The sequence below is a fragment of the Panulirus ornatus genome, chromosome 10, assembly GCF_036320965.1.
Source record: "Panulirus ornatus isolate Po-2019 chromosome 10, ASM3632096v1, whole genome shotgun sequence".
Classification (NCBI taxonomy): Eukaryota; Metazoa; Arthropoda; class Malacostraca; order Decapoda; family Palinuridae; genus Panulirus; species Panulirus ornatus.
The window spans coordinates 33,280,487-33,305,121 of NC_092233.1; the positions used below are offsets into that span (position 1 = coordinate 33,280,487).

Here is a 24,635-nt window from a genome sequence, read left to right on the forward strand (position 1 = left end):
CTCCAGTTTTTCTCCATTCAAACTTACCTCCCAATTGACTTGACCCTCAACCCTACTGTACCTAATAACCTTGCTCTTATTCACATTTACTCTGAACTTTCTTCTTTCACACACTTTACCAAACTCAGTCACCAGCTTCTGCAGTTTCTCACATGAATCAGCCACCAGCGCTGTATCATCAGCGAACAACAACTGACTCACTTCCCAAGCTCTCTCATCCACAACAGACTTCATACTTGCCCCTCTTTCCAAAACTCTTGCATTCACCTCCCTAACAACCCCATCCATAAACAAATTAAACAACCATGGAGACATCACACACCCCTGCCGCAAACCTACATTCACTGAGAACCAATCACTTTCTCTCTTCCTACACGTACACATGCCTTACATCCTCGATAAAAACTTTTCACTGCTTCTAACAACTTGCCTCCCACACCATATATTCTTAATACCTTCCACAGAGCATCTCTATCAACTCTATCATATGCCTTCTCCAGATCCATAAATGCTACATACAAATCCATTTGCTTTTCTAAGTATTTCTCACATACATTCTTCAAAGCAAACACCTGATCCACACATCCTCTACCACTTCTGAAACCACACTGCTCTTCCCCAATCTGATGATCTGTACATGCCTTCACCCTCTCAATCAATACCCTCCCATATAATTTGCCAGGAATACTCAACAAACTTATACCTCTGTAATTTGAGCACTCACTCTTATCCCCTTTGCCTTTGTACAATGGCACTATGCACGCATTCCGCCAATCCTCAGGCACCTCACCATGAGTCATACATACATTAAATAACCTTGCCAACCAGTCAACAATACAGTCACCCCCTTTTTTAATAAATTCCACTGCAATGCCATCCAAACCTGCTGCCTTGCCGGCTTTCATCTTCCGCAAAGCTTTTACTACCTCTTCTCTGTTTACCAACTCATTTTCCCTGACCCTCGCACTTTGCACACCACCTCGACCAAAACACCCTATATCTGCCACTCTATCATCAAACACATTCAACAAACCTTCAAAATACTCACTCCATCTCCTTCTCACATCACCACTTCTTGTTATCACCTCCCCATTTGCGCCCTTCACTGAAGTTCCCATTTGCTCCCTTGTCTTACGCACTTTATTTACCTCCTTCCAGAACATCTTTTTATTCTCCCTAAAATTTAATGATACTCTCTCACCCCAACTCTCATTTGCCCTTTTTTTCACCTCTTGCACCTTTCTCTTGACCTCCTGTCTCTTTCTTTTATACGTCTCCCACTCAATTACATATATATATATATTTTTTTTTTTTTTTTTTTATACTTTGTCGCTGTCTCCCGCGTTTGCGAGGTAGCGCAAGGAAACAGACGAAAGAAATGGCCCAACCCCCCCTCATACACATGTATATAAATACGTCCACACACGCAAATATACATACCTACACAGCTTTCCATGATTTACCCCAGACGCTTCACATGTCTTGATTCAATCCACTGACAGCACGTCAACCCCGGTATACCACATTGCTCCAATTCACTCTATTCCTTGCCCTCCTTTCACCCTCCTGCAAGTTCAGGCCCCGATCACACAAAATCTTTTTCACTCCATCTTTCCACCTCCAATTTGGTCTCCCTCTTCTCCTCGTTCCCTCCACCTCCGACACATATATCCTCTTGGTCAACCTTTCCTCACTCATTCTCTCCATGTGCCCAAACCATTTCAAAACACCCTCTTCTGCTCTCTCAACCACGCTCTTTTTATTTCCACACATCTCTCTCACCCTTACGTTACTTACTCGATCAAACCACCTCACACCACACATTGTCCTCAGACATCTCATTTCCAGCACATCCATCCTCCTGCGCACAACTCTATCCATAGCCCACGCCTCACAACCATACAACATTGTTGGAACCACTATTCCTTCAAACATACCCATTTTTGCTTTCCGAGATAATGTTCTCGACTTCCACACATTCTTCAAGGCTCCCAGAATTTTCGCCCCCTCCCCCACCCTATGGTCCACTTCTGCTTCCATGGTTCCATCCGCTGCCAGATCCACTCCCAGATATCTAAAACACTTCACTTCCTCCAGTTTTTCTCCATTCAAACTCACCTCCCAATTTACTTGACCCTCAACCCTACTGTACCTAATAACCTTGCTCTTATTCACATTTACTCTTAACTTTCTTCTTCCACACACTTTATCAAACTCCGTCACCAGCTTCTGCAGTTTCTCACATGAATCAGCCACCAGCGCTGTATCATCAGCGAACAACAACTGACTCACTTCCCAAGCTCTCTCATCCCCAACAGACTTCATACTTGCCCCTCTTTCCAAAACTCTTGCCTTTACCTCCCTAACAACCCCATCCATAAACAAATTAAACAACCATGGAGACATCACACGCCCCTGCCGCAAACCTACATTCACTGAGAACCAATCACTTTCCTCTCTTCCTACACGTACACATGCCTTACATCCTCGATAAAAACTTTTCACTGCTTCTAACAACTTGCCTCCCACACCATATATTCTTAATACCTTCCACAGAGCATCTCTATCAACTCTATCATATGCCTTCTCCAGATCCATAAATGCTGCATACAAATCCATTTGCTTTTCTAAGTATTTCTCACATACATTCTTCAAAGCAAACACCTGATCCACACATCCTCTACCACTTCTGAAACCACACTGCTCTTCCCCAATCTGATGCTCTGTACATGTCTTCACCCTCTCAATCAATACCCTCCCATACAATTTACCAGGAATACTCAACAAACTTATACCTCTGTAATTTGAGCACTCACTCTTATCCCCTTTTCCTTTGTACAATGGCACTATGCACGCATTCCTCCAATCCTCAGGCACCTCACCATGAGTCATACATACATTAAATAACCTTACCAACCAGTCAGCAATACAGTCACCCCCTTTTTTAATAAATTCCACTGCAATACCATCCAAACCTGCTGCCTTGCCGGCTTTCATCTTCCGCAAAGCTTTCACTACCTCTTCTCTGTTTACCAAATCGTTTTCCCTAACCCTCTCACTTTGCACACCACCTCGACCAAAACACCGTATATCTGCCACTCTATCATCAGACACATTCAACAAACCTTCAAAATACTCACTCCATCTCCTTCTCACATCACCACTACTTGTATATATATATATATATATATATATATATATATATATTTTTTTTTTGTCGCTGTCTCCCGCATTTGTGAGGTAGCGCAAGGAAACAGACGAAAGAAATGGCCCAACCCCATACACATGTATATACATACGTCCACACACGCAAATATACATACCTACACAGCTTTCCATGGTTTACCCCAGACGCTTCACATGCCCTGATTCAATCCACTGACAGCACGTCAACCCCGGTATACCACATCGCTCCAATTCACTCTATTCCTTGCCCTCCTTTCACCCTCCTGCATGTTCAGGCCCCGATCACACAAAATCTTTTTCACTCCATCCTTCCACCTCCAATTTGGTCTCCCTCGTCTCCTCGTTCCCTCCACCTCCGACACATATATCCTCTTGGTCAATCTTTCCTCACTCATTCTCTCCATGTGCCCAAACCATTTCAAAACACCCTCTTCTGCTCTCTCAACCACGCTCTTTTTATTTCCACACATCTCTCTTACCCTTACGTTACTTACTCGATCAAACCACCTCACACCACACATTGTCCTCAAACATCTCATTTCCAGCACATCCATCCTCCTGGGCACCACTCTATCCATAGCCCACGCCTCGCAACCATACAACATTGTTGGAACCACCATTCCTTCAAACATACCCATTTTTGCTTTCCGAGATAATGTTCTCGACTTCCACACATTCTTCAAGGCTCCCAGAATTTTTGCCGCCGCCCCCCCCCCCCCCCCAATCCTATGATCCACTTCCGCTTACATGGTTCCATCCGCTGCCAGATCCACTCCCAGATATCTAAAACACTTTACTTCCTCCAGTTTATCTCCATTCAAACTCACCTCCCAATTGAATTGACCCTCAACCCTACTGTACCTAATAACCTTGCTCTTATTCACATTTACTCTTAACTTTCTTCTTTCACACACTTTACCAAACTCAGTCACCAGCTTCTGCAGTTTCTCACATGAATCGGCCACCAGCGCTGTATCATCAGCAAACAACAACTGACTCACTTCCCAAGCTCTCTCATCCCCAACAGACTTCATACTTGCCCCTCTTTCCAAAACTCTTGCCTTTACCTCCCTAACAACCCCATCCATAAACAAATTAAACAACCATGGAGACATCACACACCCCTGCAGCAAACCTACATTCACTGAGAACCAATCACTTTCCTCTCTTCCTACACGTACACAAGCCTTACATCCTCGATAAAAACTTTTCACTGCTTCTAACAACTTGCCTCCCACACCATATATTCTTAATGCCTTCCACAGAGCATCTCTATCAACTCTATCATATGCCTTCTCCAGATCCATAAATGCTACATACAAATCCATTTGCTTTTCTAAGTATTTCTCACATACATTCTTCAAAGCAAACACCTGATCCACACATCCAGCTGATCCACACATCTACCACTTCTGAAACCACACTGCTCTTCCCCAATCTGATGCTCTGTACCTGCCTTCACCCTCTCAATCAATACCCTCCCATATAATTTACCAGGAATACTCAACAAACTTATACCTCTGTAATTTGAGCACTCACTCTTATCCCCTTTGCCTTTGTACAATGGCACTATGCACGCATTCCGCCAATCCTCAGGCACCTCACCATGAGTCATACATACATTAAATAACCTTACCAACCAATCAACAATACAGTCACCCCCTTTTTTAATAAATTCCACTGCAGTACCATCCAAACCTGCTGCCTTGCCGGCTTTCATCTTCCGCAAAGCTTTTAGTACCTCTTCTCTGTTTACCAAATCATTTTCACTAACCCTCTCACTTTGCACACCACCTCGACCAAAACACCCTATATCTGCCACTCTATCATCAAACACATTCAACAAACCTTCAAAATACTCACTCCATCTCCTTCTCACATCACCACTTCTTGTTATCACCTCCCCATTTGCGCCCTTCACTGAAGTTCCCATTTGCTCCCTTGTCTTACGCACTTTATTTACCTCCTTCCAGAACATCTTTTTATTCTCCGTAAAATTTAATGATACTCTCTCACCCCAACTATATATATATATATATATATATATATATATATATATATATATATATATATATAACCAGAGTTTGAACATTATGTGACATTCATTTTTTCATTTCATTTCAAGCTAGAAGTTTCAGTTTTCTACATTGTTTCTTACATTTTTCATATGTATATATATGTATATGTGTGTGTGTGTGTGTGTGTATGTGCGTATGTATGTGTATTTATATGTATATGTATATATATATGTATTATCCCTGGGGATAGGGGTGAAAGAATACAGTCCCTTAGCCTTGCAGTTAGTATGCCTGCCTCTTGCACAAGGGGTCACAGGTTCGATCCTGGCTGTTGGAGCTTTGTATGTTCTATGAAGGTGCGCATTCCTATACACTTTATTCGTATTCATATAACTCCGAGTTGTACAGTCAGGTTCGGTAAAACGCTATCAGCTGGCTATGTGTTCTGTTCGGAAACAACCGATAGACCCCGTTGCTCACCATTGTGAGACGAAGGGTATTCGAGTACTTAGTATTTCGAATAGTTGTTTCCTATTAAACAGTCCCTTAGCCTAGCGGTTAGCATGCCTGCCTCTTGCACAAGGGGTCACAGGTTCGATCCTGGCTGTTGGAGCTTTGTATGTTCTATGAAGGTGCGCATTCATATACACTTTATTCGTATTCATATAACTCCGCGTTGTACAGTCAGGTTCGGTAAAACGCTATCAGTTGGCTATGTGTTCTGTTCAGAAACAACCGATAGACCCCGTTGCTCACCATTGTGAGACGAAGGGTATTCGAGTACTTAGTATTTCGAATAGTTGTTTCCTGTTATACAGTCCCTTAGCCTAGCGGTTAGCATGCCTGCCTCTTGCACAAGGGGTCCCAGGTTCGATCCTGGCTGTTGGAGCTTTGTATGTTCTATGAAGGTGCGCGTTCATATACACTTTATTCGTATTCATATAACTCCACGTTGTACAGTCAGGTTCGGTAAAACGCTATCAGCTGGCTATGTGTTCTGTTCAGAATCAACCGATAGACCCCGTTGCTCACCATTGTGAGATGAAGGGTATTCGAGTACTTAGTATTTCGAATAGTTGTTTCCTATTATACAGTCCCTTAGCCTAGCGGTTAGCATGCCTGCCTCTTGCACAAGGGGTCCCAGGTTCGATCCTGGCTGTTGGAGCTTTGTGTGTTCTATGAAGGTGCGCGTTCATATACACTTTATTCGTATATATATATATATATATATATATATATATATATATATATATATATATATATATATATATTTTTTTTTTTTTCTTTGTCTCACGCATTTGCGAGGTAGCGCAAGGAAACAGACGAAAGAAATGGCCCAACCCACCCCCATACACATGTATATACATACGTCCACACACGCAAATATACATACCTACACAGCTTTCCATGGTTTACCCCAGACGCTTCACATGCCCTGATTCAATCCACTGACAGCACGTCAACCCCGGTATACCACATCGATCCAATTCACTCTATTCCTTGCCCTCCTTTCACCCTCCTGCATGTTCAGGCCCCGATCACACAAAATCTTTTTCACTCCATCTTTCCACCTCCAGTTTGGTCTCCCACTTCTCGTTCCCTCCACCTCCAACACATATATCCTCTTGGTCAATCTTTCCTCACTCATTCTCTCCATGTGCCCAAACCATTTCAAAACACCCTCTTCTGCTCTCTCAACCATGCTCTTTTTATTTCCACACATCTCTCTTACCCTTAAGTTACTTACTCGATCAAACCACCTCACACCACACATTGTCCTCAAACATCTCATTTCCAGCACATCCATCCTCCTGCACACAACTCTATCCATAGCCCATGCCTGGCATCCATACAACATTGTTGGAACCACTATTCCTTCAAACATATCCATTTTTGCTATCCGAGATAATGTTCTCGACTTCCACACATTCTTCAAGGCTCCCAGGATTTTCGCCCCCTCCCCCACCCTATGATCCACTTCCGCTTCCATGGTTCCATTCACTGCCAGATCCACTCCCAGATATCTAAAACACTTTACTTCCTCCAGTTTTTCTCCATTCAAACTTACCTCCCAATTCACTTGACCCTCAACCCTACTGTACCTAATAACCTTGCTCTTTTTCACATTTACTCTTAACTTTCTTCTGTCACACACTTTACCAAACTCAGTCACCAGCTTCTGCAGTTTCTCACATGAATCAGCCACCGGCGCTGTATCATCAGCGAACAACAACTGACTCACTTCCCAAGCTCTCTCATCCCCAACAGACTTCATACTTGCCCCTCTTTCCAAAACTCTTGCATTTATCTCCCTAACAACCCCATCCATAAACAAATTAAACAACCCTGGAGACATCACACACCCCTGCCGCAAACCTACATTCACTGAGAACCAATCACTTTCCTCTCTTCCTACACATACACATGCCTTACATCCTCGATAAAAACTTTTCACTGCTTCTAACAACTTGCCTCCCACACCATATATTCTTAATACCTTCCACAGAGCATCTCTATCAACTCTATCATATGCCTTCTCCAGATCCATAAATGCTACATACAAATCCATTTGCTTTTCTAAGTATTTCTCACATACATTCTTCAAAGCAAACACCTGATCCAGACATCCTCTACCACTTCTGAAACCACACTGCTCTTCCCCAATCTGATGCTCTGTATATATATATATATATATATATATATATATATATATATATATATATATATATATATATGGTGTGGGAGGCAAGTTGTTAGAAGCAGTGAAAAGTTTTTATTGAGGATGTAAGGCATGTGTACGTGTAGGAAGAGAGGAAAGTGATTGGTTCTCAGTGAATGTAGGTTTGCGGCAGGGGTATGTGATGTCTCCATGGTTGTTTAATTTGTTTATGGATGGGGTTGTTAGGGAGGTGAATGCAAGAGTTTTCGAAAGAGGGGCAAGTATGAAGTCTGTTGGGGATGAGAGAGCTTGGAAGTGAGTCAGTTGTTGTTCGCTGATGATACAGCACTGGTGGCTGATTCATGTGAGAAACTGCAGAAGCTGGTGACTGAGTTTGGTAAAGTGTGTGAAAGAAGAAAGTTAAGAGTAAATGTGAATAAGAGCAAGGTTATTAGGTACAGTAGGGTTGAGGGTCAAGTCAATTGGGAGGTAAGTTTGAATGGAGAAAAAGTGGAGGAAGTAAAGTGTTTTAGATATCTGGGAGTGGATCTGGCAGCGGATAGAACCATGGAAGCGGAAGTGGATCATAGGGTGGGGGAGGGGGTGAAAATCCTGGGAGCCTTGAAGAATGTGTGGAAGTCAAGAACATTATCTCGGAAAGCAACAATGGGTATGTTTGAAGGAATAGTGGTTCCAACAATGTTGTATGGATGCGAGGCGTGGGCTATGGATAGAGTTGTGCGCAGGAGGATGGATGTGCTGGAAATGAGATGTTTGAGACAATGTGTGGTGTGAGGTGGTTTGATCAAGTAAATGACATAAGGGTAAGAGAGATGTGTGGAAATAAAAAGAGCGTGGTTGAGAGAGCAGAGGAGGCTGCATTGAATTGGTTTGGTCACATGGAGAGAATGAGTGATGAAAGATTGACTGGAGGCATATGTGTCAGTGGTGGAGGGATCGAGGAGGAAGTGTGAGCCAATTTTGGAGTGGGAAGGATGGAAGTGAAAAAGATTTTGAGCGGATTGGGGTTTGAACGATACAGGAGGGTGGAAGGCATGCATGGGAATAGTGTGAATAGAATAGATGTGGTATACTGGGTCATCTTGCTGTCAATAGATTGAAGAAGGCATGTGAAGCATCTGGGGTACACCATGGAAAGTTTTGTGGGGCTGGATGTGGAAAGGGAGCTGTGGTTCAGTGCATTACACATGACAGCCTAGAGACTGAGTGTGAATGTATGGGCCTTTGTTGTCTTTTCCTACACTCCCTAGTGCGTGTGTGGGGGGAGGGGGTGGTGCCGTATCATGTGTGGTGGTGGGGTGGCGAGGGAATGGATGAAGGCGCCAAGTATGAATATGTACGTTTATGTATGTATAAGTTGTGTATGGATATATGTATTCATTTGAAATATATCGGTATGTATATGTGCATGTGATGGTGTTTAGTATATCATGGTGTCTGTAGGTGGGTTGGGCCCATTTCTTTCGTCTGTTTCCTTGCTATTTCATGTTGTGGTGGAGTGGTGAAATGCAGCAAGTCTGAATATGTACATGTGTATTATGTATGAGGTACACCATCGTATTTCTGGCAACTGATTGTTCCGCACCGTCCTTTAGTCCGACAAAATTATGTGAGGGAACTTGAAATTACTGGTGGCCACCAGATACTTACTGGGCGGGCCACAAATGGTGTTGTGTTGTAGGTGTACTTATTTTACATTCCTTTACATTGCACTTGTTGGTGGTGATACTGCAATTCTGTGTTATTTCTTTAGCTTTTTTTGCTAGGAATTTAAACCTCGTTCGGGCTTTTAATACTATAAGGTGTCAGTCATGATTTCAGACATAACACCAGTCTATATCTTCGAACGAATCAAAGTAGAACTGTTGAAAAAAATGACCAGGTGTTTTGTGCATAAGCTGTGTGATATCTACAGTATTGGGTTTGTCAACTGTTTTTGAATATAAGAAGCAAAGGGAAAATTATGAAATTCTATGCATTCAGCGATATCAATATGCATTGATCGGTGATGATGGAAGGGTTTTGTTTGATAGCGTCGAGTTTGGGATGGAGTGATTGTCAGGTAGCATGATAATGGACCAGGCTAAGTTGTTCCAGATTTATGTATTTTATTATTTATTTTTGCTTTGTCGCTGTGTCTCCCGCATTGGCGATGGTTAGGCAAGGAAACAGACAAAAGAAATGGGCCACCTCCGTACAACATGTATATACATACACAGTCCACACACGCAAAATATTACATAAACCATACATCTAAATGTACACATTTATTTACCACATAGAAACAGATACACATGCCACACATTCACACTGTTCTGCCTTTATTCATTTTCCCATCGCCACCTCACCACACATGGAATAACATCCCTCCCCCCACATGGTGTGCGAGTGGTTGCGTAGTATATAAGACACTAAAAAGGCCCCATTTGTTACACTCAGTCTATAGCTGTCATGCCACTAATGCCCGAAACCACACAGCTCCCTTTCCACATCCGGCCCCGCTAAGACTTTCATGTTTACCACAGAAGCTTCACATGCCCTGATTCAAACCCCACGAACAGCACGTCAACCCCGTTATACCACATGATCAAATTCACTCTATTCTTGCCGCCTTTCACTCCTTGGCATGTTCGGCCCCTATCATCAAAATCTTTTTCACTCCAATCTTTCCACCTCCAATTTGGTCTCCCTCTTCTCCTCGTTCCCTCCACCTCCGACACATATATCCTCTTGGTCAACCTTTCCTCACTCATTCTCTCCATGTGCCCAAACCATTTCAAAACACCCTCTTCTGCTCTCTCAACCACGCTCTTTTTATTTCCACACATCTCTCTTACCCTTACGTTACTTACTCGATCAAACCACCTCACACCACACATTGTCCTCAGACATCTCATTTCCAGCACATCCATCCTCCTGCGCACAACTCTATCCATAGCCCACGCCTCGCAACCATACAACATTGTTGGAACCACTATTCCTTCAAACATACCCATTTTTGCTTTCCGAGATAATGTTCTCGACTTCCACACATTCTTCAAGGCTCCCAGAATTTTCGCCCCCTCCCCCACCCTATGGTCCACTTCTGCTTCCATGGTTCCATCCGCTGCCAGATCCACTCCCAGATATCTAAAACACTTCACTTCCTCCAGTTTTTCTCCATTCAAACTCACCTCCCAATTTACTTGACCCTCAACCCTACTGTACCTAATAACCTTGCTCTTATTCACATTTACTCTTAACTTTCTTCTTCCACACACTTTATCAAACTCCGTCACCAGCTTCTGCAGTTTCTCACATGAATCAGCCACCAGCGCTGTATCATCAGCGAACAACAACTGACTCACTTCCCAAGCTCTCTCATCCCCAACAGACTTCATACTTGCCCCTCTTTCCAAAACTCTTGCCTTTACCTCCCTAACAACCCCATCCATAAACAAATTAAACAACCATGGAGACATCACACACCCCTGCCGCAAACCTACATTCACTGAGAACCAATCACTTTCCTCTCTTCCTACACGTACACATGCCTTACATCCTCGATAAAAACTTTTCACTGCTTCTAACAACTTGCCTCCCACACCATATATTCTTAATACCTTCCACAGAGCATCTCTATCAACTCTATCATATGCCTTCTCCAGATCCATAAATGCTAGCATACAAATCCATTTGCTTTTCTAAGAGTTTCTCACATACATTCTTCAAAGCAAACACCTGATCCACACATCCTCTACCACTTCTGAAACCACACTGCTCTTCCCCAATCTGATGCTCTGTACATGCCTTCACCCTCTCAATCAATACCCTCCCATACAATTTACCAGGAATACTCAACAAACTTATACCTCTGTAATTTGAGCACTCACTCTTATCCCCTTTTCCTTTGTACAATGGCACTATGCACGCATTCCTCCAATCCTCAGGCACCTCACCATGAGTCATACATACATTAAATAACCTTACCAACCAGTCAGCAATACAGTCACCCCCTTTTTTAATAAATTCCACTGCAATACCATCCAAACCTGCTGCCTTGCCGGCTTTCATCTTCCGCAAAGCTTTCACTACCTCTTCTCTGTTTACCAAATCGTTTTCCCTAACCCTCTCACTTTGCACACCACCTCGACCAAAACACCGTATATCTGCCACTCTATCATCAGACACATTCAACAAACCTTCAAAATACTCACTCCATCTCCTTCTCACATCACCACTACTTGTATATATATATATATATATATATATATATATATATATATTTTTTTTTTGTCGCTGTCTCCCGCATTTGCGAGGTAGCGCAAGGAAACAGACGAAAGAAATGGCCCAACCCACCCCCATACACATGTATATACATACGTCCACACACGCAAATATACATACCTACACAGCTTTCCATGGTTTACCCCAGACGCTTCACATGCCCTGATTCAATCCACTGACAGCACGTCAACCCCGGTATACCACATCGCTCCAATTCACTCTATTCCTTGCCCTCCTTTCACCCTCCTGCATGTTCAGGCCCCGATCACACAAAATCTTTTTCACTCCATCCTTCCACCTCCAATTTGGTCTCCCTCGTCTCCTCGTTCCCTCCACCTCCGACACATATATCCTCTTGGTCAATCTTTCCTCACTCATTCTCTCCATGTGCCCAAACCATTTCAAAACACCCTCTTCTGCTCTCTCAACCACGCTCTTTTTATTTCCACACATCTCTCTTACCCTTACGTTACTTACTCGATCAAACCACCTCACACCACACATTGTCCTCAAACATCTCATTTCCAGCACATCCATCCTCCTGGGCACCACTCTATCCATAGCCCACGCCTCGCAACCATACAACATTGTTGGAACCACCATTCCTTCAAACATACCCATTTTTGCTTTCCGAGATAATGTTCTCGACTTCCACACATTCTTCAAGGCTCCCAGAATTTTTGCCGCCGCCCCCCCCCCCCCCCAATCCTATGATCCACTTCCGCTTACATGGTTCCATCCGCTGCCAGATCCACTCCCAGATATCTAAAACACTTTACTTCCTCCAGTTTATCTCCATTCAAACTCACCTCCCAATTGAATTGACCCTCAACCCTACTGTACCTAATAACCTTGCTCTTATTCACATTTACTCTTAACTTTCTTCTTTCACACACTTTACCAAACTCAGTCACCAGCTTCTGCAGTTTCTCACATGAATCGGCCACCAGCGCTGTATCATCAGCAAACAACAACTGACTCACTTCCCAAGCTCTCTCATCCCCAACAGACTTCATACTTGCCCCTCTTTCCAAAACTCTTGCCTTTACCTCCCTAACAACCCCATCCATAAACAAATTAAACAACCATGGAGACATCACACACCCCTGCCGCAAACCTACATTCACTGAGAACCAATCACTTTCCTCTCTTCCTACACGTACACAAGCCTTACATCCTCGATAAAAACTTTTCACTGCTTCTAACAACTTGCCTCCCACACCATATATTCTTAATGCCTTCCACAGAGCATCTCTATCAACTCTATCATATGCCTTCTCCAGATCCATAAATGCTACATACAAATCCATTTGCTTTTCTAAGTATTTCTCACATACATTCTTCAAAGCAAACACCTGATCCACACATCCAGCTGATCCACACATCTACCACTTCTGAAACCACACTGCTCTTCCCCAATCTGATGCTCTGTACCTGCCTTCACCCTCTCAATCAATACCCTCCCATATAATTTACCAGGAATACTCAACAAACTTATACCTCTGTAATTTGAGCACTCACTCTTATCCCCTTTGCCTTTGTACAATGGCACTATGCACGCATTCCGCCAATCCTCAGGCACCTCACCATGAGTCATACATACATTAAATAACCTTACCAACCAATCAACAATACAGTCACCCCCTTTTTTAATAAATTCCACTGCAGTACCATCCAAACCTGCTGCCTTGCCGGCTTTCATCTTCCGCAAAGCTTTTAGTACCTCTTCTCTGTTTACCAAATCATTTTCACTAACCCTCTCACTTTGCACACCACCTCGACCAAAACACCCTATATCTGCCACTCTATCATCAAACACATTCAACAAACCTTCAAAATACTCACTCCATCTCCTTCTCACATCACCACTTCTTGTTATCACCTCCCCATTTGCGCCCTTCACTGAAGTTCCCATTTGCTCCCTTGTCTTACGCACTTTATTTACCTCCTTCCAGAACATCTTTTTATTCTCCGTAAAATTTAATGATACTCTCTCACCCCAACTATATATATATATATATATATATATATATATATATATATATATATATATATATATATATATAACCAGAGTTTGAACATTATGTGACATTCATTTTTTCATTTCATTTCAAGCTAGAAGTTTCAGTTTTCTACATTGTTTCTTACATTTTTCATATGTATATATATGTATATGTGTGTGTGTGTGTGTGTATGTGCGTATGTATGTGTATTTATATGTATATGTATATATATATGTATTATCCCTGGGGATAGGGGTGAAAGAATACAGTCCCTTAGCCTTGCAGTTAGTATGCCTGCCTCTTGCACAAGGGGTCACAGGTTCGATCCTGGCTGTTGGAGCTTTGTATGTTCTATGAAGGTGCGCATTCCTATACACTTTATTCGTATTCATATAACTCCGAGTTGTACAGTCAGGTTCGGTAAAACGCTATCAGCTGGCTATGTGTTCTGTTCGGAAACAACCGATAGACCCCGTTGCTCACCATTGTGAGACGAAGGGTATTCGAGTACTTAGTATTTCGAATAGTTGTTTCCTATTAAACAGTCCCTTAGCCTAGCGGTTAGCATGCCTGCCTCTTGCACAAGGGGTCACAGGTTCGATCCTGGCTGTTGGAGCTTTGTATGTTCTATGAAGGTGCGCATTCATATACACTTTATTCGTATTCATATAACTCCGCGTTGTACAGTCAGGTTCGGTAAAACGCTATCAGTTGGCTATGTGTTCTGTTCGGAAACAACCGATAGACCCCGTTGCTCACCATTGTGAGACGAAGGGTATTCGAGTACTTAGTATTTCGAATAGTTGTTTCCTGTTATACAGTCCCTTAGCCTAGCGGTTAGCATGCCTGCCTCTTGCACAAGGGGTCCCAGGTTCGATCCTGGCTGTTGGAGCTTTGTATGTTCTATGAAGGTGCGCGTTCATATACACTTTATTCGTATTCATATAACTCCGCGTTGTACAGTCAGGTTCGGTAAAACGCTATCAGCTGGCTATGTGTTCTGTTCGGAAACAACCGATAGACCCCGTTGCTCACCATTGTGAGACGAAGGGTATTCGAGTACTTAGTATTTCGAATAGTTGTTTCCTGTTATACAGTCCCTTAGCCTAGCGGTTAGCATGCCTGCCTCTTGCACAAGGGGTCCCAGGTTCGATCCTGGCTGTTGGAGCTTTGTATGTTCTATGAAGGTGCGCGTTCATATACACTTTATTCGTATTCATATAACTCCACGTTGTACAGTCAGGTTCGGTAAAACGCTATCAGCTGGCTATGTGTTCTGTTCAGAATCAACCGATAGACCCCGTTGCTCACCATTGTGAGATGAAGGGTATTCGAGTACTTAGTATTTCGAATAGTTGTTTCCTATTATACAGTCCCTTAGCCTAGCGGTTAGCATGCCTGCCTCTTGCACAAGTTGTCCCAGGTTCGATCCTGGCTGTTGGAGCTTTGTGTGTTCTATGAAGGTGCGCGTTCATATACACTTTATTCGTATATATATATATATATATATATATATATATATATATATATATATATATATATATTTTTTTTTTTTTTCTTTGTCTCACGCATTTGCGAGGTAGCGCAAGGAAACAGACGAAAGAAATGGCCCAACCCACCCCCATACACATGTATATACATACGTCCACACACGCAAATATACATACCTACACAGCTTTCCATGGTTTACCCCAGACGCTTCACATGCCCTGATTCAATCCACTGACAGCACGTCAACCCCGGTATACCACATCGATCCAATTCACTCTATTCCTTGCCCTCCTTTCACCCTCCTGCATGTTCAGGCCCCGATCACACAAAATCTTTTTCACTCCATCTTTCCACCTCCAGTTTGGTCTCCCACTTCTCGTTCCCTCCACCTCCAACACATATATCCTCTTGGTCAATCTTTCCTCACTCATTCTCTCCATGTGCCCAAACCATTTCAAAACACCCTCTTCTGCTCTCTCAACCATGCTCTTTTTATTTCCACACATCTCTCTTACCCTTAAGTTACTTACTCGATCAAACCACCTCACACCACACATTGTCCTCAAACATCTCATTTCCAGCACATCCATCCTCCTGCACACAACTCTATCCATAGCCCATGCCTGGCATCCATACAACATTGTTGGAACCACTATTCCTTCAAACATATCCATTTTTGCTATCCGAGATAATGTTCTCGACTTCCACACATTCTTCAAGGCTCCCAGGATTTTCGCCCCCTCCCCCACCCTATGATCCACTTCCGCTTCCATGGTTCCATTCACTGCCAGATCCACTCCCAGATATCTAAAACACTTTACTTCCTCCAGTTTTTCTCCATTCAAACTTACCTCCCAATTCACTTGACCCTCAACCCTACTGTACCTAATAACCTTGCTCTTTTTCACATTTACTCTTAACTTTCTTCTGTCACACACTTTACCAAACTCAGTCACCAGCTTCTGCAGTTTCTCACATGAATCAGCCACCGGCGCTGTATCATCAGCGAACAACAACTGACTCACTTCCCAAGCTCTCTCATCCCCAACAGACTTCATACTTGCCCCTCTTTCCAAAACTCTTGCATTTATCTCCCAACAACCCCATCCATAAACAAATTAAACAACCATGGAGACATCACACACCCCTGCCGCAAACCTACATTCACTGAGAACCAATCACTTTCCTCTCTTCCTACACGTACACATGCCTTACATCCTCGATAAAAACTTTTCACTGCTTCTAACAACTTTCCTCCCACACCATATATTCTTAATACCTTCCACAGAGCATCTCTATCAACTCTATCATATGCCTTCTCCAGATCCATAAATGCTACATACAAATCCATTTGCTTTTCTAAGTATTTCTCACATACATTCTTCAAAGCAAACACCTGATCCACACATCCTCTACCACTTCTGAAACCACACTGCTCTTCCCCAATCTGATGCTCTGTATATATATATATATATATATATATATATATGGTGTGGGAGGCAAGTTGTTAGAAGCAGTGAAAAGTTTTTATTGAGGATGTAAGGCATGTGTACGTGTAGGAAGAGAGGAAAGTGATTGGTTCTCAGTGAATGTAGGTTTGCGGCAGGGGTATGTGATGTCTCCATGGTTGTTTAATTTGTTTATGGATGGGGTTGTTAGGGAGGTGAATGCAAGAGTTTTCGAAAGAGGGGCAAGTATGAAGTCTGTTGGGGATGAGAGAGCTTGGGAAGTGAGTCAGTTGTTGTTCGCTGATGATACAGCACTGGTGGCTGATTCATGTGAGAAACTGCAGAAGCTGGTGACTGAGTTTGGTAAAGTGTGTGAAAGAAGAAAGTTAAGAGTAAATGTGAATAAGAGCAAGGTTATTAGGTACAGTAGGGTTGAGGGTCAAGTCAATTGGGAGGTAAGTTTGAATGGAGAAAAAGTGGAGGAAGTAAAGTGTTTTAGATATCTGGGAGTGGATCTGGCAGCGGATGGAACCATGGAAGCGGAAGTGGATCATAGGGTGGGGGAGGGGGTGAAAATACTGGGAGCCTTGAAGAATGTGTGGAAGTCAAGAACATTATCTCGGAAAGCAACAATGGGTATGTTTGAAGGAATAGTGGTTCCAACAATGTTGTATGGATGCGAGGCGTGGGCTATGGATAGAGTTGTGCGCAGGAGGATGGATGTGCTGGAAATGAGATGTTTGAGGACAATGTGTGGTGTGAGGTGGTTTGATCAAGTAAATGACATAAGGGTAAGAGAGATGTGTGGAAATAAAAAGAGCGTGGTTGAGAGAGCAGAAGAGGGTGTTTTGAAATGGGTTGGGCACATGGAGAGAATGAGTGAGGAAAGATTTACCAAGAGGATATATGTGTCGGAGGTGGAGGGAACGAGGAGAAGTGGGAGACCAAATTGGAGGTGGAAAGATGGATTGAAAAAGATTTTGTTTGATCGGGGCCTGAACATGCAGGAGGGTGAAAGGAGGGCAAGGAATAGAGTGAATTGGATCGATGTGGTATACCGGGGTTGACGTGCTGTCAGTGGATTGAATCAGGGCATGTGAAGCGTCTGGGGTAAACCATGGAAAGCTGTGTAGGTATGTATATTTGCGTGTGTGGACGTATGTATATACATGTGTATGGGGGTGGGTTGGGCCATTTCTTTCGTCTGTTTCCTTGCGCTACCTCGCAAACGCGGGAGACAGCGACAAAGCAAAAAAAGAATATATATATATATATATATATATATATATATATTATCCCTGGTTTGTTGAATGTGTTTGATGATAGAGTGGCAGATATTGGGTGTTTTGGTCGAGGTGGTGTGCAAATTGAGAGGGTTAGGGAAAATGATTTGGTGAACAGAGAAGAGGTAGTAAAAGCTTTGCGGAAGATGAAAGCCGGCAAGTCAGCAGGTTTGGATGGTATTGCAGTGGAATTTATTAAAAAAGGGGGTGACTGTATTATTGTCTGATTGGTAAGGTTATTTAATGTATATATGACTCATGGTGAGGTGCCTGAGGATTGGCGGAATGCGTGCATAGTGCCATTGTGCAAAGGCAAAGGGGATAAGAGTGAGTGCTCAGATTACAGAGGTATAAGTTTGTTGAGTATTCCTGGTAAATTATATGGGAGGGTATTGATTGAGAGGGTGAAGGCATGTACAGAGCATCAGATTGGGGAAGAGCAGTGTGGTTTCAGAAGTGGTAGAGGATGTTTCGATCAGGTGTTTGCTTTGAAGAATGTATGTGAGAAATACTTAGAAAAGCAAATGGATTTGTATGTAGCATTTATGGATCTGGAGAAGGCATATGATAGAGTTGATAGAGATGCTGTGTGGAAGGTATTGAGAATATATGGTGTGGGAGGCAAGTTGTTAGAAGCAGTGAAAAGTTTTTATCGAGGATGTAAGGCAATGTGTACGTGTAGGAAGAGAGGAAAGTGATTGGTTCTCAGTGAATGTAGGTTTGCGGCAGGGGTGTGTGATGTCTCCATGGTTGTTTAATATGTTTATGGATGGTGTTGTTAGGGAGGTGAATGCAAGAGTTTTAGAAAGAGGGGCAAGTATGAAGTCTGTTGGGGATGAGAGAGCTTGGGAAGTGAGTCAGTTGCTGTTCGCTGATGATACAGCGTTGGTGGCTGATTCATGTGAGAAACTGCAGAAGCTGGTGACTGAGTTTGGTAAAGTGTGTGAAAGAAGAAAGTTAAGAGTAAATGTGAATAAGAGCAAGGTTATTAGGTACAGTAGGGTTGAGAGTCAAGTCAATTGGGAGGTAAGTTTGAATGGAGAAAAAGTGGAGGAAGTAAAGTGTTTTAGATATCTGGGAGTGGATCTGGCAGCGGATGGAACCATGGAAGCGGAAGTGGATCATAGGGTGGGGGAGGGGTCAAAAATCCTGGGAGCCTTTAAGAATGTGTGGAAGTCGAGAACATTATCTCAGAAAGCAAAAATGGGTATGTTTGAAGGAATAGTGGTTCCAACAATGTTGTATGGTTGCGAGGCGTGGGCTATGGATAGAGTTGTGCGCAGGAGGATGGATGTGCTGGAAATGAGATGTTTGAGGACAATGTGTGGTGTGAGGTGGTTTGATCGAGTAAGTAACGTAAGGGTAAGAGAGATGTGTGGAAATAAAAAGAGCGTGATTGAGAGAGCAGAAGAGGGTGTTTTGAAATGGTTTGGGCACATGGAGAGAATGAGTGAGGAAAGATTGACCAAGAGGATATATGTGTTGGAGGTGGAGGGAACGAGGAGAAGTGGGAGACCAAATTGGAGGTGGAAAGATGAAGTGAAAAAGATTTTGTGTGATCGGGGCCTGAACATGCAGGGGGGTGAAAGGAGGGCAAGGAATAGAGTGAATTGGATCGATGTGGTATACCAGGGTTGACTTGCTGTCAGTGGATTGAATCAGGGCATGTGAAGCGTCTGGGGTAAACCATGGAAAGTTGTGTAGGTATGTATATTTGCGTGTGTGGACGTATGTATATACATGTGTGTGGGGGTTGGTTGGGCCATTTCTTTCATCTGTTTCCTTGCGCTACCTCGGAAACGCAGGAGACAGTGACAAAGCAAAAAAAAAAATTATCCCTGGGGATAGGGGAGAAACAATACTTCCCATGTATTCCCTGCGTGTCGTAGAAGGCGACTAAAAGGGAAGGGAGCAGGTGGCTGGAAATCCTCCCCTCTTTTTTTTTTTTCCCAAAGGAGGAACAGAGAAGGGGGCCAGATGAGGATATTCCCTCAAAGGCCCAGTCCCTGTTCTTAACGCTACCTCGCTAACATGGGAAATGGCGAATAGTATGAAAGAAAAGAAAAGAAATATATACATATATATACATACATGCATAGAATCATATGATAAAACTAGTTGATAAAAAATGAGATAATCATTATAGAAAGTGAGTAGCATAAAAGAATGCTGTATAGTTATATGATTTCTACATGCCATGCTGACATACATCCTGCTTGATGTCCATTTTGAGATCCGACTAGTTGGTAAGAACAGAACTCGGACTTATGTTGGGATAGATTTTTTGTTTGTATATGTGTAGATGTGTCTTTCTTCATCTGTTTCCTGGAGCTACCTTGCAAAGCCAGGAAACAGCAATCAAGTATAATTAATAAGTAAATGAATATTATCATTATCATTGTTATTATTATCATTATTATAATCATTATTACTATTATTATTATTATTATTATTATTATAAGCAATGAAGATTCCACATATCAGTAAATGTTAATATATATTTTGTAGGTCGATGGGGAACGTGTAGTAAGTGGCAGCTATGACCATTTGGTAAAGGTGTGGGCACTGGCAACAGGCGAGTGTCTCAGGACGCTAGCTGGTCATGAGGCTCCTGTGCTTGCTGTAGCCTTTGATGACAACAAGATTATTTCTGGTGCAGCTGATAAAACAATTAAGGTAAGCAATGTCAACCATGACAGTGAGAAACACTAATAAGTAAGGTCCTTTTTCATAATCTTTGGCCCCTAATATTAAAAAGTCATTACATTTTCTGTACTTGGCAAACAAGCTGCAGGGATATGCCTTTGAATTGTCTTAACAGAAGATGAGGTAGACATTATTTTTGTGTCGTTAGTTCTAGGGTCCTATCATGTAGATCTCGTAGCACTTAGATGGTCCCCTGCATTCTGTAGGCAAAGATATCTGAGGAAAAGTGTGAAGGTTTTGCTTTCTCTTAAGCCAGTGATGGGTAGTTAGGATTGAATGTTTTGTGATCATTGGAATAGTGACTGTGTATCCAGGAAGAGCTTGTGTAGGGTCTCTTCTGTTTAAATTCATATATCAGTATAGCATGACACATTTTACTGGGTAGTGTAGATTTGGAAAGGTTCATCATGAGTGAGGATAAGTTGAGAATGTTGTTGAGATCGCTCCTTTTTATTGCATGATTGGTGATGTGGATGTGTTTGGTTTTATTAGTTTTGTTTGAAGAGGGAGTAGCTGACTTTATAGGTGATTGAAGTGTTAGGCCATGGTGTTTTTATTTCTGGGCATGGATGTTAGTTTGTGAGGAGGCATCTCAAATTTGAATGTGTTTGTAGTAGTAGGACTTAAGTTGGTGGTTGAGGTGAATCTTGTTGTGGGATCTTTACATGTTTTCTTGTTCAAACTAGAGGAAGAAATATGCCACTATCCATAGTCAATAAACAAGTAAATAATGGCATATTTGATTTAAGTAGCCATTCAGCTAAAAATACACAGTTGAGGTATTATAGATATTACAGAACTGGGAGGTCATGATAGTAGCAAGTTAACTAATTATAAAAGAGCTTAAGATCAAGGCAGGTTAGATGTTTGGACACTTTAGATAATGATAATTATAGTAATAATGATGGTAATAATAATAATGATGATAATATGGTATATTGCAGAACATTACGTCTTGGTTTACAATAAGACAAATGATATCCAGGATCATTATTAAGAATATTCATGAGTATTGTGCAAAGGCAAAGGGGATTAAGGCAAGTGTTCAAATTACAGAGGTATAAGTTTGTTGAGTATTCCTGGGGAATTATATAAGAGAGTATTGATTGAGAGGGTCAAGGCATGTACAGAGCATGAGATTGGGGAGGAGCAGTGCGGTTTCAGAAGTGGTAGAGGATGTGTGGATCAGGTGTTTCCTTTGAAGAATGTATGTGAGAAATACTTAGAAAAGCAAATGGATCTGGAGAAGGCATATGATAGAGTTGATAGAGATGCTCTGTGGAAGGTATTGAGAGTATATGGTGTGGGAGGCAAGTTGCTAGAAGCAGTGAAAAGCTTTTATCGAGGATGTAAGGCATACATACGTGTAGGAAGAGAGGAAAGTAATTGGTTCCCAGTGAATGTCGGTTTGTGACAGGGGTGCGTGATGTCTTCATGATTGTTTTGTTTGTTTATGGGTGGGGTTGTTAGGGAGGTGAATGCAAGAGTTTTGGAGAGAGGGGCAAGTATGCAGTCTGTTTTGGATGAGAGGGCTTGGGAAGTGAGTCAGTTGTTCACTGATGATACAGTGCTGGTGGCCGATTTGGGTGAGAAACTGCAGAAGTTGGTGACTGAGTGTGGTAAAGTGTGTGAAAGAAGAAAGCTGAGAGTAAATGTGAATAAGAGCAAGGTTATTAGGTTCAGTAGGGTTGAGGGGCAAGTTAATTTGGGAGGTAAGTTTGAATGGAGATAAACTGGAGGAAGTGAAATGTTTTAGATATAAGTGAGTGGATTTGGCTGCGGATGGGACCATGGAAGCGGAAGTGAGTCATGGGATGGGGCAGGGGACAAAGATTCTGGGAGCGTTGAAGAATGTGTGGGAGGCGAGAATGTTATCTTGGAAAGCAAAAATGGGTATGTTGGAAGGAATAGTGGTTCCAACAGTGTTATGTGGTTGTGAGGCATGGGCGATAGATAGGGTTGTACGAAGGATGGTGGATGTGTTGGAAATGAGATGTTTGAGGACAATATGTGGTGTGAGGTGGTTTAATCAAGTAAGTAATGAAAGGGTAAGAGAGATGTGTGGTAATAAAAAGAGTGTGGTTGAGAGAGCAGAAGAGAGTGTATTGAAATGGTTTGGTCACATGGAGAGAAAGAGAGGAAAGATTGACAAAGAGGATATATGTGTCAGAGGTGGAGGGAACGAGGAGAAGTGGGAGACCAAATTTGAGGTGAAAGGATGGAGTGAAAAAGATTTTGAACGATTGGGGCCTGAACATACAGGAGGGTGAGAGGCGTGCAAGGTATAGAGTGAATTAGAACGACGTGGTATACTGGGGTCAACATGCTGTCAATGGATTGAACCAGGGCATGTGAAGGATCTGGGGTAAACCATTGAATGTTTTGTGGGGCCTGGATGTGGAAAGGGAGCTGTGGTTTTGGTGCATTACACATGACAGCTAGAGTCTGAGTGTGAACGAATGTGGCCTTTGTTATCCTTTCCTAGTGCTACCTCGCACGCATGTGTGGTGAGGGGGGTGTTATTTCATGTGTGGCAGGGAGGCGGCAGGAATGGATGAAGGCAGCATGTATGAATATGTGCATATGTATGAATGGATGTCTTTGTATGTATGTGTATGTATACGTTGAAATGTATAGGTATGTATATGTGTGTGTGTGAGCGTTTATGCATATACATGTGTGTGTGGATGGGTTGGGCTATTCTTTCGTCGGTTTCATATGATAATAATAAAAGGAATTAAAAAGAAAGATTAAAAGTTAAAAACAGCAAAGGCGGATATTAAAAAAATAAGAATCTTACTTAGTATTAAGTTTTTCAACTCCATATGGTTTACTTGAATTTTGTTAATGTTAATGTGTTGCTCTACATTTTATAAATTGCAATACTTAATTGTCTACTTCTTCCAGTGTCTCTGTCATGTAAGTTATACAATGTTTGTGGCAGTATGTTGACCTACTTAGAGATGGAATCTTGGTATCTTACTCTGTGCCTATGCTCAGATAAAAAGCTCACAATAAAGGCAATTGATGGGGACTGGCAACCTAAAAATAACGTTCCCAAAGTGCAACATTGTGATGAGTGTAATCTAATGTTTTTTTTTATTTTATGTATTTATTTTGCTTTGTCGCTGTCTCCTGCGTTAGCGAGGTAGTGCAAGGAAACAGACGAAAGAATGGCCCAACCCAGCCTTATGCACATGTATATACATACACGTCCACACACGCAAATATACATACCTATACATCTCAATGTATACATATATATACACACACAGACATATACATATATACACATGTACATAATTCATACTGTCTGCCTTTATTTATTCCCATCGCCACCTCGCCACACATGGAATAACAACCCCCTCCCCCCCTCATGTGTGCGAGGTAGCGCTAGGAAAAGACAACAAAGGCCCCATTTGTTCACACTCAGTCTCTAGCTGTCATGATTAATTCAACCTGTGCAATTTTCTTAGTCTGATCTAGGCTCTTTAAAGTACATGAGTGAGGTACAACTGCCTCCAGTTTCAACCAGGACAGTTAGCATTGTCAAT

The 24,635-nt window shown here is 42.4% G+C and overlaps 1 protein-coding gene and 1 long non-coding RNA gene across 2 annotated transcripts in view; both read left to right on the forward strand.

Annotated features, from left to right (window-relative positions):
* LOC139750888 (uncharacterized) overlaps positions 1–24,635 on the forward strand; it is a 330,261-nt gene that overhangs the window by 221,324 nt on the left and 84,302 nt on the right. The window lies entirely within an intron of this gene.
* The window catches only part of LOC139750703 (uncharacterized), a 231,517-nt gene that overhangs the window by 128,837 nt on the left and 78,045 nt on the right, over positions 1–24,635 (forward strand). Inside the window, exon 9 of the mRNA XM_071665380.1 lies at positions 20,884–21,051. Coding sequence (XP_071521481.1) covers positions 20,884–21,051 — 168 coding nt within the window. The remainder of the gene's footprint in view (positions 1–20,883; positions 21,052–24,635) is intronic.